The 18,684-nt window shown below is 42.9% G+C and overlaps 1 protein-coding gene across 1 annotated transcript in view; it reads left to right on the forward strand.

Annotated features, from left to right (window-relative positions):
• The window catches only part of LOC106570400 (CUB and sushi domain-containing protein 3-like), a 725,317-nt gene that overhangs the window by 541,511 nt on the left and 165,122 nt on the right, over positions 1-18,684 (forward strand). The window contains 9 exon segments of the mRNA XM_014142665.2: positions 2,168-2,281; positions 3,166-3,261; positions 6,200-6,403; positions 9,592-9,716; positions 10,256-10,352; positions 11,248-11,352; positions 11,556-11,674; positions 12,349-12,418; positions 17,829-17,945. Of these exon segments, the coding sequence (XP_013998140.1) occupies positions 2,168-2,281; positions 3,166-3,261; positions 6,200-6,403; positions 9,592-9,716; positions 10,256-10,352; positions 11,248-11,352; positions 11,556-11,674; positions 12,349-12,418; positions 17,829-17,945 (1,047 nt within the window).

Here is an 18,684-nt window from a genome sequence, read left to right on the forward strand (position 1 = left end):
AATGATATATGCTCTTCCCTAACCAAAACTATTGGCCTATGTTTCTTATTGTGCATTCAGGCGATACAGACGTGTTGCAGTGATAGTTAGCATTTCTCTCATCTTGTGTTATTGAAGGTGGTATTTGGAACGTAGCCTCTGTGCAGTTGGGCTCTTCAGCATAACATGAATAAAGGCCCATCAATAATGGCCTTGTTTGTACATGCCCAATTGCGCGTGTGTTTTCCCTGTCCTGTACTGAATGTATGCATGAGGAGTCGAGCACACACTCATCTTGTCTACTTAGGCATACAACTCAAAGGCACTACTCTTAACTTGGGTAAAACATCCTGGCAAATCTCATCATTTCTACGTTTCTGTTTAAATACAGAATCAAATCTGTAATACTTTTCTGGTAAAAATATGGATTGTTGCAATTCAAAAGCAACTGTATGTAGTATTAGACAAGGGTTGTATGTATCAAGCGTCTCAGTAGGAGTGCTGATCTAGGGTCAGCCCCCCCCCCCTCCCCCTTCTTCCATGCCATGTTATTCATTGTGATCTAAAAGGCAAAACGGATCCTTAATCAGCCCTCCTACTTTCAGACGCATGATATTTACGGTCCCCGAATCTGTTTCACAGGGGGACTGTTAGTGTAAAGATACCATTTAATCAAACCAAGAAATCAAAGGGATTCAGGCAAGATGTATGTATGCCCTCCATACAGTATATTTGATATTGGGATGGCCATTGGGTGTAATGACCCATCCCTTGTGCGTCACTAACCAAAGAAGCTTTGGGCTTAATCACAACAAAGCAGTCCTATAAGCATACTATTATGTAGATGCATAGATACTGTAGGTTCATTAGCATCTGTAGCCCTTTCCTGCAGTCAAAAGACCAAATCGGCCTCAAGGGGCCGATAATTAATAATGAATTAATACCACTTTATTTTTTGTATTTTTTGCTTAAAATCCAGTGTTTCTATGTCAAACAGTTGTGTTATATTTCAGTCTTCTGTGATGTATATAAAGAGCAATATTGGAATGCAAACTCAAAATGTAATACATTTCACCTCTATATCTGACATGGTAGAGGAGTCTTCTTTTTTTAAGACCATAACCATGTGTGTGAGGTGGATACTTTATTTAAGAATACCAAGAAACCCTCTGTGTGACCCTGATTTAGCCCACGGCAGTAAAATCATTAACTGACCTCCTAATAGACAGTTAGCAGGGCAAGATGGTGCAAGTGAGTGTCGTAAGTGTTCACCCTAATCTCATATATTAAGTGATTACACATGTGATTTGGATCTCCTCATTTCAAAATCAAAAGTTACTGGAAATGTCCAACCCTGACTGGGCATCCATCATTGGGCTTACTTCTTGGAAACCAAAGACAATTTGGGTCAGGGGGAACGTAAAGTTAGAGAAATCAGCAACTAAGTGACTTACAACGTACTGTTTCTCCCGAGAACAAGTAGTCTCAGCATCAAATTGCAAATTGTCATTTCGTAACAATTTAGGGCAAGTACAGTAGAGTTTTGTTATGCTAATGACTTGGCTGGGTAAAGAGTTTTTCTGCCTTCACAATGACGCCATCAAAGCGGTTAGGGAGGGTAAATAAAGATATTTCTGTGTTACTGTGTACAGTTGAGAGGAAGCCCACAGTGTGCACCAGTGTTTTGCGGCTTTGCTCAGAACACTAAGAGACTCTCCGAGAGGTTTCCAATTAAAAGATTTAAATAAACATACAGTGCTGTTACCTTGGGGAGTCCCTGCCACAGTTTTACGCCCACTGCTGTTGTAATGAAGAATAATGATGTACTTTTGTGATGTTATTAGCACAATGTCATTTTTATTTTTTAAAGCAGCTCAATATGCTCATTGCCAAAGAGAGGAGGAGCAGTTGACAAAACAGTAATTGTATAATGACACATTGTGATCTATTTTGCCGTGCTTTAGTACCTACCATCCACTGAGGCTACGCTTAAAATAGATGTCACAATTTAGCTCTCATGCATTTTCTAAACGGCCAGTACACCTGTGACAACTAGTAACGGTCTTGTTTCTATTTTGATAGCTTGGTGTGAAATGATGAATTGTGTTAACACAATGGTGCTAGCTTTTTTGTTAGTATTTTAATTAGTTAAAGACTTCTTTCTCTTTTCTCTCTTTCTCTCTTTTAGTGCTGTTTGGGCAATTTGTCTTGTTCCAGACATCACTCAATGACGTTGTGGACATTTATGATGGGCCTACGCAGCAGTCTCCACTCCTGTCTTCTCTCTCTGGCTCCCACTCAGGTAATACAAACAGCAACACAACACAACACAACACAACACAACGACAGACACGTCAGTAAAAGCGGCACTGAACATTGTTCTGGAGATTTTCCTTTTTGTCACTGTGCTTGCTGTTCGGGGTTCTGGGCTGGGTTATTGTACAAAAAGGCTTTAAAGCCACATCCCAAGAGCCATACATTAGTCACATATTGGACCCGTTTATTCAGTATGACTTTAGTCTCCATACAAAGTATTTATCAGCAAAGCATCTGTTCCCCTTGGGTCCATACCCTCAGTTATGCTGAGCTATTGAGCCGTGCGCATGTGCGTTGGTGTGTGTGTGCATGTGTGTACGTGCTTGCTTGCTTGTGTGTATATAAGACGGAGGGGAAATGACATGGTCTGTACCATGTAATCAGCAGCACCTTATGATATGCTCTTAACAAAGAGGTAAATGCTGATACAAGGCTGTACATTTCCCCCGTGGCTATCAGGGATAAGACCACCAAAGTGCCAGGGAGACTGTGAAGAAGAAGAAGAAGAGGAAGACAACGAGGTGGAATGAAAGGGGTCCGTTGGCAATCAATAAGGCCTTCTATCAAAGCATGAATCCCTTGTTGCCTCTTAATGTTCTGTTCAAGTATAACATTGAACTAATAGCTGATTAGTTCAGCACGACAGGCATCAGAGTTAAACAACGCCAGATCAGAGATCAACATGATTGATTAATCCAATGGACTCTGATACATTTATCTTTAACTAGGTCGGATCATCAGTTGTTGGACAGCCAACCTACACATCAATCAGAAGAATAACCTTTCATCCTGTGAAATCTTTGTGTGCGGTGGAGTTGTAAGTTGTGTTTGATTGATCATTGAAATCCGTCATTTTTTTTCTTTCTTCAGGAGAGTCTCTACCCTTGAGCACGGGCAACCAGATAACCATAAAGTTCACCACGGTCGGCCCGGAGACTGCTAAGGGCTTTCACTTTGTCTACCAAGGTTGGTCTTCCATAGATAAACTCAGCAAAAAAAGAAACGTCCACTCACTGTCAACTGCGTTTATTTTCAACAAACTTAACATGTGTAAATATTTGTATGAACATAACAAGATTCAACAACTGAGACATGAACTGAACAAGTTCCACAGACATGTGACTAACAGAAATTGAATACTGTGTCCCTGAACAAAGGGGGGGGTCAAAATCAAAAAGTAACAGTCAGTATCTGGTGTGGCCACCAGCTGCATTAAGTACTGCAGTGCATCTCCTCCTCATGGACTGCACCACATTTGCCAGTTCTTGCTGTGGGATTTTACCCCACTCTTCCACCAAGGCACCTGCAAGTTCCCAGACATTTCTGGGGGGAATGGCTCTAGCCCTCACCCTCCAATCCAACAGGTCCCAGACGTGCTCAATGGGATTGAGATCCGGTCTCTTCGCTGGCCATGGCAGAACACTGACATTCCTGTCTTGCAGGAAATCACGCACAGCACGAGCAGTATGGCTGGTGGCATTGTCATGCTGGAGGGTCATGTTAGGATGAGCCTGCAGGAAGGGTACCTCATGAGGGAGGAGGATGGCTTCCCTGTAACGCACAGGTTTGAGATTGCCTGCAATGACAACAAGCTCAGTCCGAGGATGCTGTGACACACCGCCCCAGACCATGATGGACCCTCCACCTCCAAATCGATCCTGCTCCAGAGTACAGGCCTCGGTGTAACGCTCATTCCTTCGACGATAAACGCGAATCCGACCATCACCCCTGGTGAGACAAAACAACAACTCGTCAGTGAAGAGCACTTTTTGCCAGTCCTGTCTGATCCAGCGACAGTGGGTTTGTGCCCATAGGTGACGTTGTTGCCAGTGATGTCTGGTGAGGACCTGCCATACAACAGGCCTACAAGCACTCAGTCCAGCCTCTCTCAGCCTATTGCGGACAGTCTGAGCACTGATGGAGGGATTGTGCACTCCTGGTGTAACTCGAGCAGTTGTTGTTGCCATCATGTACCTGTCCCGCAGGTGTGATGTTTGGATGTACCGATCCTGTGCAGGTGTTGTTACACGTGGTCTGCCACTACGAGGACGATCAGCTGTCCGTCCTGTCTCCCTGTAGCGCTGTCTTAGGCATCTCACAATATGGACATTGCAATTTATTGCCCTGGCCACACCTGCAGTCCTCATGCATCCTTGGAGCATGCCTAAGGCACATTCACACAGATGAGCAGGGACCCTGGGCATCTTTCTTTTGGTGTTTTTCAGAGTCAGTAGAAAGGCCTCTTTAGTGTCCTAAGTTTTCATAACTGTGACCTTAATTGCCTACCGTCTGTAAGCTGTGAGTGTCTGAACGCCCGTTCCACAGGTGCATGTTCATTAATTGTTTATGGTTCATTGAACAAGCATGGGAAACAGTGTTTAAACCCTTTACAATGATGATCTGTGAAGTTATTTTGATTTTTACGAATTATCTTTGAAAGACAGGGTCCTGAAAAAGTTTATTTCATAGATTATACTGAATTATTCATAAGTACAGTGTCCATATTAGGACATCCTTATGACTCTGAGGCTGTACTAATTTTGGCAACATACATACAAAACTAAGCCCTTTCTGTCTTCCAATATTGGGTATTTTAGCTCTGTCATGACATTATTCTAATGAATCAGCAAGTCGCTTTCATCCAACCCCAGCCAAGCCAGAGGCATGGATTGAGTTTAGCTGTGCCACTACGTGTTCGAAATGACTGTATAAACATTAGGATCCTTTGAATACAGTACCTCCACGTGTAATAAATATTGAAATGTGTGACTCTGACAGGGAGTGAAATAAATTGAGCTTTATTGATATTAAAGAATGCTCTCAAGAGTAATGAGGGTCTGTAAATTAAAATTATTTTTAGATGCCTGACATTTAGAACGTCACACACTTCCATAGAGTACATACAGTCATCAGTAGTGTGCAGAAGCAGGAGGGGTACATTTCAATTTTTCTGTCAGCTAGCTATCTGTTGATGACGTTGCCTGGCCCCAAAACCTGTCTGTTCAGCACTATCACAGGCACATAGGTGTCCTGCTCAGCAAGATGCTTCACATATCCCCAAAAAGCTTAGAATGATCAAGCTTCTTAGAACTTTCGCAAAATGTACACATTCCACATTTCCCCTCCTTGAAATCTCCTCAGAGTAATTTTGCGTGGCAGATGGCACTCTATTCCCTACATAGAGCACTACTTTTGAACAGAGCTCTATGGGTCTTGGTCAAAAGTAGTGCAATATATAGGAAATAGTGTCCCATCTAGCAGCAGCATCCTCCAGTGTAGAAGTCTCATTCCCCCCTGACACATGCTAAGCCTAACTCCTGGACGGATCCCAACAACTCCCTGCCTCCCTCGCTGCCTCTCTGCGTCCCTGCCTCTCTGCCTCCCTGCCTCCCTTCCTTCCTCCTTAATTTTTGGACTCATTCATTTGTTCTTGCAATTGCGAGCTAGGCCTGCTGACTTAAATCCCACTCAATAGCTCAGTTATTGCACTTCTCAACATTTAATCCCAATTTTAATTTTCTGTTTAAATAGAACACCACCAGACTTTTACACAAATGACAGATTCAGTCAGATGGTTCTTGTTTATGTGATAACCCTGCCTTCAGTATTCAAGTGTGTAATAGTTTTTCTGAGCGCTCAGGGGCGGATGATGAAGGTAACAGACACACGCTCTCCTCTGCTCTTACAAAGCCTAAGAACACCATGGTGCTGGTCTGTCTCAGACGTGGTTTTGCATTGATGTTATATCTTACCTCAGAACCCATTATCAAATGTCACGTTAGCTAGCTAGCCAGCTAGCTGAAAGTCTGTGGTGAGAGATTGGATATATCTAATTTGAAGTTTTTCTCCCCTGCTGCTGCTTCTTCTTCTATTGCTTTACTGACACCTCCTATCCTATCCACAGCTGTCCCAAGGACCAGTGCCACCCAGTGCAGTTCAGTCCCTGAGCCTCGCTTCGGCAAACGGATCGGGAACGACTTCGCCATGGGTGCCTCGGTCCTGTTTGAGTGTAACCCTGGATACATCCTGCACGGTTCCACCGCCATCCGCTGTGAGACCGTCCCCGACACCCTGGCCCAATGGAATGACTCGCTACCCACTTGTGTTGGTCAGTATGATTGACCAAGCTACCGTGGCTACCGTGTGTGAGAAACACCCCTGATTGTTCTAACGCTAACAAGCTTTGTCAACATGCCAATCGTCACGGGCCGCCTCTTAAGTGAGGCAAAGACATTATCGTGGGAGCGTCAGTGTGCACACAAAAGCAGACTGGGGTTTTGGCTATGAGGGTCGCTCAGAGGGCCTTCCTTACCACTCTGAACAGAATGTTTCCTCTTGGCTGTGCATTCAGCCAGGTCTAAAGAGTGTGGTGAGGAGACGAGAGAGGATAGAGACAGAGGGTTGAGCAAGAAGAGAAAAGAGAGAGAGTGTGAGAGAGAGAGATTGGCTCCGGCCTGTTTCTTACATATTTTGACTATCAATAGAACTGCAATCTATTATTGTAAAAACAGCAAACTTTCTAACTCCGCCCATAACTTTTTGACTTTATAGCACTCCCAGAAGGCATGAATTATTGAGTCATTGTTAGTTTTACACTTAAGACATGACTCTGCCGTTGTGCTGTAGAATTTGTGAATTTTGTCTCATATATATAATAAATTCTACACATTAGTTTATACTGAATTAAGCGTAAATGTTGGTTAACTGTAATTTTGTTAGTTATATGTTCCAACCCTCCCTCCATCTTGTGCCAATATCAGTTCTTTTTTAAATCTTGGTTCCAATCATTTCTATTTGTCAATTGGATTACATTTGAAGGATATTTTAAAGACTCACTTTTTTCTCTTCAAGTAAGTTTAGCCTTTTTCCTGCATCCTCTTTTTCGCAGACCACACACCAATATTCAAGGTTCTGTTTTTGAGCCAGATCGACATTCTTATCACACTACTTTTAAGGCAGGGATTTTTTCTAGGCTTTTTTTGTGTACTTGGTGGGCTACAGTAGGCAGAGTGTGTGCCTGTCTGATGGGAGAGTTGTAGATTACATTTTGATCTGTGTTAGCTCCCTGTTCCTCAATGGCAGAGACAGAATAACATGGTGTCCTTTCCTGTCAAGCCCATCCAAAGCCCTGCTCCAAAGCAAAGAAGGGTGACAGAGTACAGTAGTTCATAAACAGGATTTGACCTCAGCTGTTGTCTGCTTTTTCTGTTCATATATAAAGGGCCTCTATCTAGGTGTCTTTGAATGAATGGCCTCTGTCTAGTCATGTGGCAGTGAAAGGCTTCTATCTAGCTATCTGGAGGTGAAGAGCCTCTATCAATCCATTAGGGAGTGCAAAATTGACAGGGCCATATTTGCAAATGAATTGCTCTCTCCATGCTGCCTTTTTGGCCTGATGTTGAACTAGTCTTTTTAGTTTTTCTGTTTTTCGCTCCTGTTTTCCAGTGGGAAGGATACGGTCCATAGGATTTTCTCTGTGATTATCTTAGCACTATGGCTGCATTTTATATATCATCTGTAAAATATGGATGAGTTGAAATTGCTCTGAAGTGAATTTGTTGAATAATTTAAGCGCCTGACACAGATATATTGGACTTTGCTCTCTTTCGCTCGTTGCCCTCTTTTCTTTCTTTCTTTCTTTCTTTCTTTCTTTCTTTCTTTCTTTCTTTCTTTCTTTCTTTCTTTCTTTCTTTCTTTCTTTCTCTTTCTTTATTTCTCTCTCTCTCTCTCTCTCTCTCTCTCGCTCTCCCCTCTCGTTATTTCCCTCCCTCTCTTGCTGTCTCTCGGATCTGTCAGACATTTCTGCTGCAATATTAGACAGCCATCAGTGTGGCCCTACCTGCTCTTAGTTGTTTAAACAAAGTGTTTAGCGCTGACCTCTAGTATACAGCGTTATCCTTCACAGATAGCATCACCATCGTATCTGAGCATCTGAGCAGGAAATAAAAAACCTGTTCTGGCAGCATTAGATACCAGCTTGTGCTATTGACAACGCTCTGCTCTCCCACTTCTCTCCCTCCTCACGCAGTTCGGAGGACAATACTTGGCAGCCCTTCAACAAACAGGGGGAACATCCTCCCCCTCATTGTGAGCAAGACAAAGGAGATGATTGTGGATTACAGGAAAAGGATGGCCAAACAAGCCCCCATTAACATAGACGGGGCTGTAGTGTAGCAGGTCGAGAGTTTCAGGTTCCTTGGGTGTCCACATCATCTACAAACGATCATGGTCCAAACACACCAAGACAGTCATGAAGAGGGCACAACAACACCTTTTCCCCCTCAGGAGACTGAAAAGATTTGGCATGGGTCCCCAGATCCTCAAAAAGATCTACAGCTGCACCATCAAGAGCATCCTGACCGGTTGCATCACCGCCTGGTATGGCAACTGCTCGGCATCTGACCGTAAGGCGCTACAGAGGGTAGTGCGTACGGCCCAATAAATCACTGGGGCCAAGCTTCCTGCTATCCAGGACCTAATTACTAGGCGGTGTCAGAGGAAGGCCAGAAAAATTGTCAGGGACTCCAGTCACCCAAGTCGTAGACTGTTCTCTCTGCTACTGCACAGCAAGCAGTACCGGACACATGGTGGGATGGGATGTGTGTATAGGTATGAGGCCGATAAGAATGAAAAGGTATGCCTCTACGACAATAGCCGTCAAAACTTGAACTGTGCTGATTGGTCAACATGAGGTATTACATTATTTTAGACCTCTTTACTTTTTCTACAATCACTGTCTGTCACTGCAAAGAATGTCTATATCGAAGATTTGATTAACCGTTCCTTGTCCAACATGCGTTCTCTCTATGTTAGTCAAACAATCTTCTATTGACTGAGGGCTCACTGAATCTTCACTATAAGTCAGACATCTATAGTGATATCTCTGTCTGTAGTGAGGTAACCAGGGCCCCGATTCAGAAAGTGTAACAGACTTGCAGTGCTCATCTAGGATGTCCTTCAGTTTCATGTATTTAACACAGTCTAGGAGAAGACACGCCTAGCTCCATTAGGCACAGCACAGCCAGCTGGTTGTACTAGGTACATAATGATATCTGTATCTCAGTGAGGTGTCTATTTAAAAGCCCTCAGTGCATCCATCAAAGCACAGACCCATGTATATGGTGGACATATTAGGACATACATGCTAGCATGTAATTTTATGTCTGATGTAGCATGTCGTTTTCCTTGAATGTCTGATGTGCTTGTGCTAATGTATGGGACGTACTGTATTTTAGCACAGGCACTTGTACGGTGTACTAACATACATCCCTCTGTGTTTTGACTTTGTCCCCTCAGTGCCGTGTGGAGGGACCCTGACGGCACGCAGGGGGACCATCCTGTCCCCGGGTTACCCTGAGCCCTATGACAACAATCAGAACTGCGTCTGGAAGGTTTCGGTGCCCGAGGGCGCTGGAATCCAAGTAAGAGGGCCTCTTCTGTTCTGTTTGAAGTCCCATGGACCAATATAGATGTTTGAGATTTAACAATATCGCCATGCAGTATGAGAAGTTACAACTTTTAATAAAGGGAATGCTTAATAGCTTATTAATTATTTAAAGGGTAAATGTTTAATGTAGCCAGTAAGAGTGCTTTGTGTTTTGAACCACAATTCTCGCCCCTATCTCTTTCCATTGAATATTATCTACAGTACATTTTCAATGTGTTTTTTAAATTAAGTGACGACGAAGTGTATCTGTGTTTCTGTATGGGAGTGTTCTTCCTCTGGCTTATACCCTTTTCACACTACTGAGCCAAGCCGAATCGAGCTGTACTGTGGTGGCCTGCTTACGCATCCGCCATAGTGGCTGGAACAGTGTTGGAAAGGATAATGTGAAAAGATAATATGCAAGACAGTAAAGTACTGTTTGGGATATAGTATGAATCAGGCATTAGTGAGTTAGCTCAGTTCGGGTCAGGTTGGTGAGGTAGTGTGAAAAGGGTCTGACTTCGAACTCCTCAGATCCAGGTGGTGAGCTTTGCTTCCGAACACAACTGGGACTCTCTGGACTTCTATGACGGAGGTGACAACCACGCTCCTAGACTGGGCAGCTACTCAGGTAATCTACAGATCCTGTATAAAAATTTTAAAAACACTTCTGGTGCCTTCATTTATTTAGCATCACAAATGTGTTATGATATCTGTTAATGTCATCCTGATTTGGCCATCAATTAGAGTTCCAGCTAGCTATATTCTATGACAAGAATGTCCCTTTCTGAGATCCTTATAATAATTTACTGTGAAAAATAAGTTGTTTTCCCTCAAGACAAACACCTTCCTGCGTCCATGACCACAATCCCATAACACAAAATGTATCTCATAAAACGAAAATCCCTTTCCGAGATCATTGTAATAATTTACTGTAAAAAACGAGTTGTTTTCCCTCGAGAAATACACCTTCTTAAATCCACGATCATGATCATATAATTCTACCAGTCGGAACACATGTGGTTCAGTGTGTCCCTCCCTGACTGTGTACTACAGATCAATTCCTGCCAGGCCTGTCAAGGGAGCTCCCTCCCGCTGATTTCTGTAGCCGCATTGACAATAATACTGGCTGGTGAGCACATCGATAGGGACCCAGCATCAGCCACGCTCCGGCCTTGTTGGCCGGTCTGTCACCGAGGCCCAACGGGTCAATGCCGGATCTATGGGGTGGAGAGCGGGAAGAGGACGTGGGGGTGGACAGTAATGAGGAAGTTCAAGTGGGTATAAGAGTCCCATGCTGAGGCCTGAAGGACAGGGCCACTCCACAATGTGGAGCTGTGAGCTGGTCCATACAGATCTGGCCTGCCTCATCACCTATACAATCTATAGGAAGCTGCTGGAGGTTGGAACAATGGGATGTGTACAATAGTATTTATGGCAGGACAACAACCAGTAAGGGTGAAGTGAACCTTTAAAGAGTTATTTTATAACATCTTGTCTCACACTCGTTCTCTCTCTCTTTCAAGGCACCACCATCCCCCAGTTGCTCAACAGCACGTCCAACAACCTATACCTGAGTTTCAGTTCAGACATCAGTGTGTCTGCTGCAGGCTTCCACCTGGAGTACACAGGTATGTCTGTCAGTAGATGGCTTTATTGTGTGTGTGTGCGTGTGTGTGTGTGTGTGTGTGTGTGTGTGTGTGTGTGTGTGTGTGTGTGTGTGTGTGTGTGTGTGTGTGTGTGTGTGTGTGTGTGTGTGTGTGTGTGTGTGTGTGTGTGTGTGTGTGTAAAACTGTGACAACAAGTCATATTTTCTCTTTCCCTCTCTCCTCAGCCATAGGTCTGGAGTCCTGTCCAGAGCCACAGACCCCCAACTATGGCATCAAGGTTGGAGAGCGCTACATGGTTGGAGACGTGGTGCTGTTTCAGTGTGAACAAGGCTACTCTCTGCAGGTAAGAGGCAATTCTTTCCATCTCTATTCTTCTCTATCTGGATCGATTTCATCTATTCTCTCCGTCTGTTCATCTTAGTAGGTATTTTGAACGTTTTTCTCAGTGTTCTACTGTTTTAAAGCATCTATGAATAAGGCATACCATAGCCTAATTCAATACTTGTTTCAGATTGACTTCAAATTGAAGGGCATTCTAGAGCATTCATTATTTCCCTATAACGCACAGTATATTTGTATGGTAGAATTCAATGGATATAGTTCCTATATGTTCTATGTTTGAGCTGCTTTTGAAAGCAAAAGTCGAATTGAAAACATTATTGGCATTGACATAATTGGATTTTCATAATAGCAAGCTAGGCTGATGTTTGGTTAGCTAAACTAGCAAGTCTGTTTGTTTGGTTACCAAGGCAACTACTGTTGCTATCTAGTAAACTAGCTAGCTTGATGTTGAACACATTTCTACCTGCAAATGAATACATTTTTTTGTGGAATTGTGTTAAATTATAGCCATGGTATAAAAGGCATAATCAACTCGGGGTGCGGTCTCTGGAAAATAATGCAACTCCATGGAAGGTTATTTCCACTCTGCTAGTGCGTTGTGGAACTTCGTTCATTATTTTCCAGAGAAGGCATAGCCCCTCATTGATTATCTCTTACATGTATTTTCTTCACCAGGGGAACGCCCATATAACCTGTATGCCAGGACCAGTCCGGAGATGGAACTACCCAATCCCACTGTGTCTTGGTATGTCGATAACCTTACTGTGACATTAGTACAGATGTAGGATCTTAACTTGATCACTCTTTTGTTGCTGAGCAGGAAATACAAACAAACTTGTAGTGTATTTAAAAAGGCTTATAAAGTTTGTCATTTCCACTTTGAAATTAATTTCAGACTTTATTAGCACAAAACCAAAAATGTATCAACCCCTACAAAAATGTCCATTAATTATAGCCCACATAATAATTCACATTTCCTGTTGCTGCAGGATTATTTTCCTGCTGTAGAAAACTGACTCAAATGATGATCCTACATCTGTATGTCTAAACATCTAGTAGAAAATAGAATAGAGTTCCTTTACTCTGTGACGTAAAGGTGTGACTGTCAATTAGGATTGTATAGAGCAGAGTTTTCCAAACTAGTGGTCATGAGAGAAGCTGAAAATGGGGTCGTTCATAGAACAGGGGTTATGTCAGTAACCTCCGGTAGCCGCTAGATGTGGTTGTAATAAGCAGAGTGGTTTCTGTTTTCTTCCTACAAATGTGTCTCTATCTTTTAAATGGTTTAAGCTACAAAATATTATGACTCCATCACTGAAAGATAAGACTCTCAGGAACACGCACAGTGCATTCGGAAAGTATTCAGACACCTTGTCTTTTTCCACATTTTGTTACGTTACAACCTTATTCTAAAATTGATTAAATAAATAAAAATCCTCATCAATCTACACACAATACCCCTGTCGTGTCTTTGGGGTACCATTAAACTGAAGACATGTTTATCAATTAACTCCCTGTAATTATTATCACGCGATTAAACTAATTAATCATTTAATTGTAATTAACTAGGAGATCGGGTCACCAAGGAAAATATTCAGATTACAAAGTTATAATTTTCCTAATATAACTTTCCTATATTATAACATTATATATTATATTATAGTATAGGCCGATTATCTTCTGGTTTAAATGGTGTATTTTACCTCGCGTCCAGTCTCATTCCAAACATCGTAAATTGTTGTATCTGCATGAATCCAGCCTTTACTAAAGTCATCCATACATCAATTGTCTTAAAATCATTTATTTACTAAACTAAGTAATTCACGGAAAGCATACAAACAGTAATTATCGTCACAAAGAATTGGTAGAGTAATGTGCCCTAGTGGGCTAAACAGGCATGGCGGCCTGTTAAACAAAGGGTCATAAAGGGCAGCTGAGGAGGCACACAGAGTTCATTAATATTAACAATTGATATGCTAACCCTTTGTACATGAACGCTCACTCATTCGGGAAAAATTGCAATCAATATATATTTACGCTCAGTGTGTCGTCGGGATCCTTGTTGGAGAGTTTTTGTCCTGTTGGAGAGTTTTTGTCCCGTTCTCTCTCTCTCGGTTAGAATGGGTCTTTCAAAGCGACATTCATTAATGTCGTTATAGAATGGATGTCTCGTCGGTCTTCGCGTTCAATGATATAATTTCTAGCTGCAGACTATTAATTAATATCAAAGACTTGTTATTATTCTGTCGGTCTCGATAGTCTAAAGGTTTAACCACGTGGTATAGGTAACTTTCAGTAGAGGAATTGGATGGTCAAACCTTGGCTCTCTCTTCTGAGGTAAGCTGGTCTGAAGAAAGTAAATCAGGGTGGGGTTTTATACGTGAACATAGAACAGGCTTGTCACATGACGCCTGGTCCTGTCTGTGTCCCTGGGGGCGTGCCGATGACTGATTTAAGCTTTGAACAGAAATACATTCTATCACATTAACATCAGTACATAGCATCTCAACGTATTACAAATAGCTTTATCCTTATTAATACATTTTATACAACCATTTAGATGCAAGTCCCATAGCTGAGGCTATTATATAAACAGTATTATGGTAATATGGCTATATTGTCTCTTCTGAGTATCACAAAATTGTACCAAGCGGACCAGTTCGTAGCTGGATTCTTCACCAATCTTTTATACCTTCTCCAGAACATAAATGTCGTTCGGTTCCCCAATTCTGTGAGTTGGAAGAATTTCCTGTGTCTCTCTATGAAACCCCTCTGTGTCTCAACTGGGCCATGTGGCAGGAGATTCTCCTCTAGAATTTTGCCACCCCTCCACACAGGGCCTGAGTGGGGGGAGGTAGGTTGGGGGATGGTGCAAGGGGGAGGGGGTCAACTGTCTGTACTCAAAGAGGGCAACGTCATGACACCCCATAATGACTATGCAAAAACAGGTTTTGAGTATTCTTGCAAATGTATTACAAGTAAAAAAGTGAATTACATAAGTATTCAGACCCTGTGCTGTGAGACTTGAAATTGCGCTCAGGTGCATCCTGTTTCCATTGATCATCCTTGAGATGTTTCTACAACTTGATTGGAGTCCACCTGTGGTAAATTCAATTGATTGGACATGATTTGGAAAGGTACACACCTGTCAATATAAGGCCCCACAGTGCATGTCAGAGCAAAAACCAAACCATGAGGTCGAAGGAATTGTCCACAGAGCTCCAAGACAGGATTGTGTCGAGGCACAGATCTGGGGAAGGGTACCCCAAAATGTCTGCAGTGATAAAGGTCCCCAAGAACACAGTGGCCTCCATAATTCTTAAATGGAAGAAGTTTGGAACCCACAAGACTCTACCTGGAGCTGGCCGCACCACCAAACTGAGCAATCAGGGGAGAAGGGCCTTGGTCAGGGAGGAGACTAAGAACCCGATGGTCATTCTGGCAGAGGTCCAGAGCTCCTCTGTGGAGATGGGAGAACCTTCCAGAAGGACAACCATCTCTACAGCATTTCACCAATCAGGCCTTTATGGTAGAGTTGCCTGCTGGAAGCCACTCCTCAGTAAAAGGCACATGACAGCCCGCTTGGAGTTTGCCTAAAGGACTCTCAGACCATGAGAAACAAGATTCTCTGGTCTGATGAAACCAAGATTGAACTATTTGGCCTGAATGCCAAGCGTCATGTCTGGAGGAAACCTGGCACCATCCCTATGGTGAAGCATGGTGGTGGCAGCATCATGCTATGGATATTTTTTTCAGTGGCAGGGACTGGGAGACTAGTCAGGATAGAGGGAAAGATGAATGGCGCAAAGTACAAAGAGATCCTTGATGAAAACCTGCTCCAGAGCACTCAGGACCTCAGACTGGGGCGAATGTTCACCTTCCAACAGGATAACGACCCTAAGCACACAGCTAAGACAATGCAGGAGTGGCTTTGGGACATGTCTCTGAATGTCCTTAAGTGGCCCAGCCAGGGCCCGGACTTGAACCCGATCGAACATCTCTGGAGAGACCTGAAGATAGCTGTGCAACGATGCTCCCCATCCAACCTGACAGAGCTTGAGAGGATCTGCAGAGAAGAATGGGAGAAACTTTCCAAATACAGGTGTGCCAAGCTTGTTGCATCATACCCAAGAAGACTCGAGGCTGTAATCGCTGCCAAAGTGCTTCAACAAAGTACTGAGTAAAGGGTCTGAAGACTTATGTAAATGTTATATTGCAGGTTTTTTTTATTATACTTTTGCAAACATTTCTAAAAGCCTGTTTTTGCTTTGTCATTATGGGGTATTGTGTGTAAATTTTAGGCTGTAATGTAACAAAATGTGGAAAAAGTGAAGGGGTCTGAATACTTTCCAAATGCACTGTATGTGTCTGTTTCCCTCTACAATGCTCACAAGCCTCATTAGACCAGGCACTAAATCAGACTGGGGGGGAAAGATCCTCACTGACCACGTTTCCATACACAGTTTCTATACAAGTAAAGTTTTAAAAAATGGGGATATCAAAATGGGGTCTCGGGCCAAAAAGTTTGTGAGCCCCTAGTCTAGAGGCTCGGTACACAGTAGAGAAAGTAAAACTTTGACGTTTCCAGAGTTGGCTGTTGTCTCGGGGACAACTGTCATCTCAGGCCAGCTGTATATCCTGAAAAAACTACATAAATTATTCACAGTTCACCTGCTTACAGTCCTTTTTCATTTTTTAAGCATATTGCAAGAAAAGTATATAAAATATAAAACATCGGTCCTCGTACAGTAATTCCCCTATACATTATGAATTTGATTGATTTGTTCAGAAACAACGTGTACATTGCGTTGTAAACAAAAATAATGAGCCTGATCACGCCAGGGTTGTGCCTTGGGCTTTGGTATGCATATGAAACGGACACATTCTCTTTAGTCTTTTGCCAGTCATTGAATGAGCTGAATGAGCCTATTTCACCAAACACAAAAAACAAAAATGTTCTGGGATCTCGGATCTCTGTCCTCACGCTCGATACAGTCTCATCCTCTGAGCTGCTCCACTGTGAGGGGTGTGATGGATACGTTCTGTGACTGGTGTTTTTGATGTGCCAGAAGTTTACATCTGAGGCTCCCCACTGCCACTGATTTTGGAAGGCGATGCGGTACTAGAGGGTTTCCCTTGGGACCCTAGGCCTCAGTGTTAGGACCTCTAAAGTTCAACCGTCGACTTGTCAAGGACACGTTGTTTATCTCTCAGAAATCCCTGGTGCTTTGATGCCTTCACGTGTTCTGTTTGTTCAATTGGACTTCCCGTCCCCTCTCCACGTTCCAGCAGCTTTGAAGGTGCAACTCTCACTAAAGAGTTCCGGCCCCAAGTCCGAACGCCTCTTTATTCACAGTCGACTCAGCTCATCCATAATTTTTCAGGTCGGCTAGGTTTCAACTGCTTTTGATGTTTTTTCATATTTTTTTCTCTTTTTCTCTAACAGAATTACTTTTTTCTGACACACAACACTTGTAAGTGGTGAACAAAAAAAATTCTGCCTGTGCAGACACATTTTCTGAAAAACCCCAATGAAGCGTTGTGCTTTTGTTCGTTGCTTTATAAAAGCTCTCACACCATTACGAAAGGTATGCAGCTCCTTTGTGCCTTTTAGCACACAGAAGGCTGTTCTTTTCACAGAATAAGATTTACCTCAGACTGGCTGAGCCACTGAGAGGGAAAGAGGCTATGCTAATAGCACTACAAGGTGACTTGATCTATAGCGCTGATGCTAAAATAGACTCCAGAATGTTTTGAAGGAAAGGCCCATTTAAAGGCCTGTCAATAATGTACTAATCTAGCGGTGGCCCCGATACCCATTCGTACAGTCCAGAGATGTTTAACCCGATATGAATTTTTCTGCTTATAGGATGCTGTAGCTATAAATACAGATTAGAACATGGCATGGTGAAGTTTAAGATTTTTGTCTATGATTAATAAACTAGTTATTCTACTCTATTGTACTTACTGTACTCTACTCAACGTTGCTATACTGTACGTTATTTTACTCTACTATACTGTACTATACTATACTGTACTGAACTTTACTATACAGTACTGTACGCTACTTTACTCAACTATACTGTGCTCTACTGTACTCTGGTCTATTTTACTCTTCTATCCTTTAGCCTGTCTGAGTGTGATTGTCTCCACAGCCCAGTGTGGTGGCTCCATGACTGATGTCAGCGGTGTCATCCTGAGCCCGGGATTCCCTGGAAACTACCCCAGTGGATTAGACTGCACCTGGACTGTCAAACTACCCACCGGCTTTGGTATGGGAACCCACTGACAGTCATTGTGGCAATGCACACACACACAAACACACACACTATCAAACTACCTATCGCTTTGGTACATTAACTCACTGCCATTGTGGCCAAGCCACTGTCACACACTGTCTTACAAAGAAGTGGATGTCTTGTTATTATTTCAGTGAAAACCCAGCTTGTGGGGAAGTGGTCCTAGATGAAGCAGCAGTGCAGGGAAGTGTCAGACCCATGTTTGTCAGCTGTAGAGGTAATGATGCTTGATTTATAGGCCTAATGTGCAGAGACATGGAAAGTGTAACACCAACCGTGATGTAAAGTCAATCCACTAGTCAACCAGAAAGCAGCATCATTGTTTACCTATAGTAGGCTCCATAAATAGTGTAGTCGACACTAATGCACTCTGGACACTAATGCACTCCTTGCAGGCGATATGCGTGTGTTAACTCAAGCTGCTGTTCCACAGCGAATCTCTCCACAGATTTCCAATGTATGATTTACTGTATGGCAGTGGCGGTCGGTGCCGTTTAAGATGAGAGAGGACACTTTTTTTACAATGAGCATGGCCTTATTTCTATTACAGCATATTGGCTGTAGCTTATGCTTTCAGTACTAGATTCATTTTCTGATCTTTTGATTGGGTGGACAACATGTCAGTACATGGTGCAAGAGCCCTGATAGGTTGGAGGAAGTCATGATTACTGTGTAAGTCTTTGGAAGGGTGTGAGACCCAAGAGCCTCCTAG

Source organism: Salmo salar, chromosome ssa14 (genome assembly GCF_905237065.1).
Source record: "Salmo salar chromosome ssa14, Ssal_v3.1, whole genome shotgun sequence".
In the NCBI taxonomy this organism is placed as follows: domain Eukaryota; kingdom Metazoa; phylum Chordata; class Actinopteri; order Salmoniformes; family Salmonidae; genus Salmo; species Salmo salar.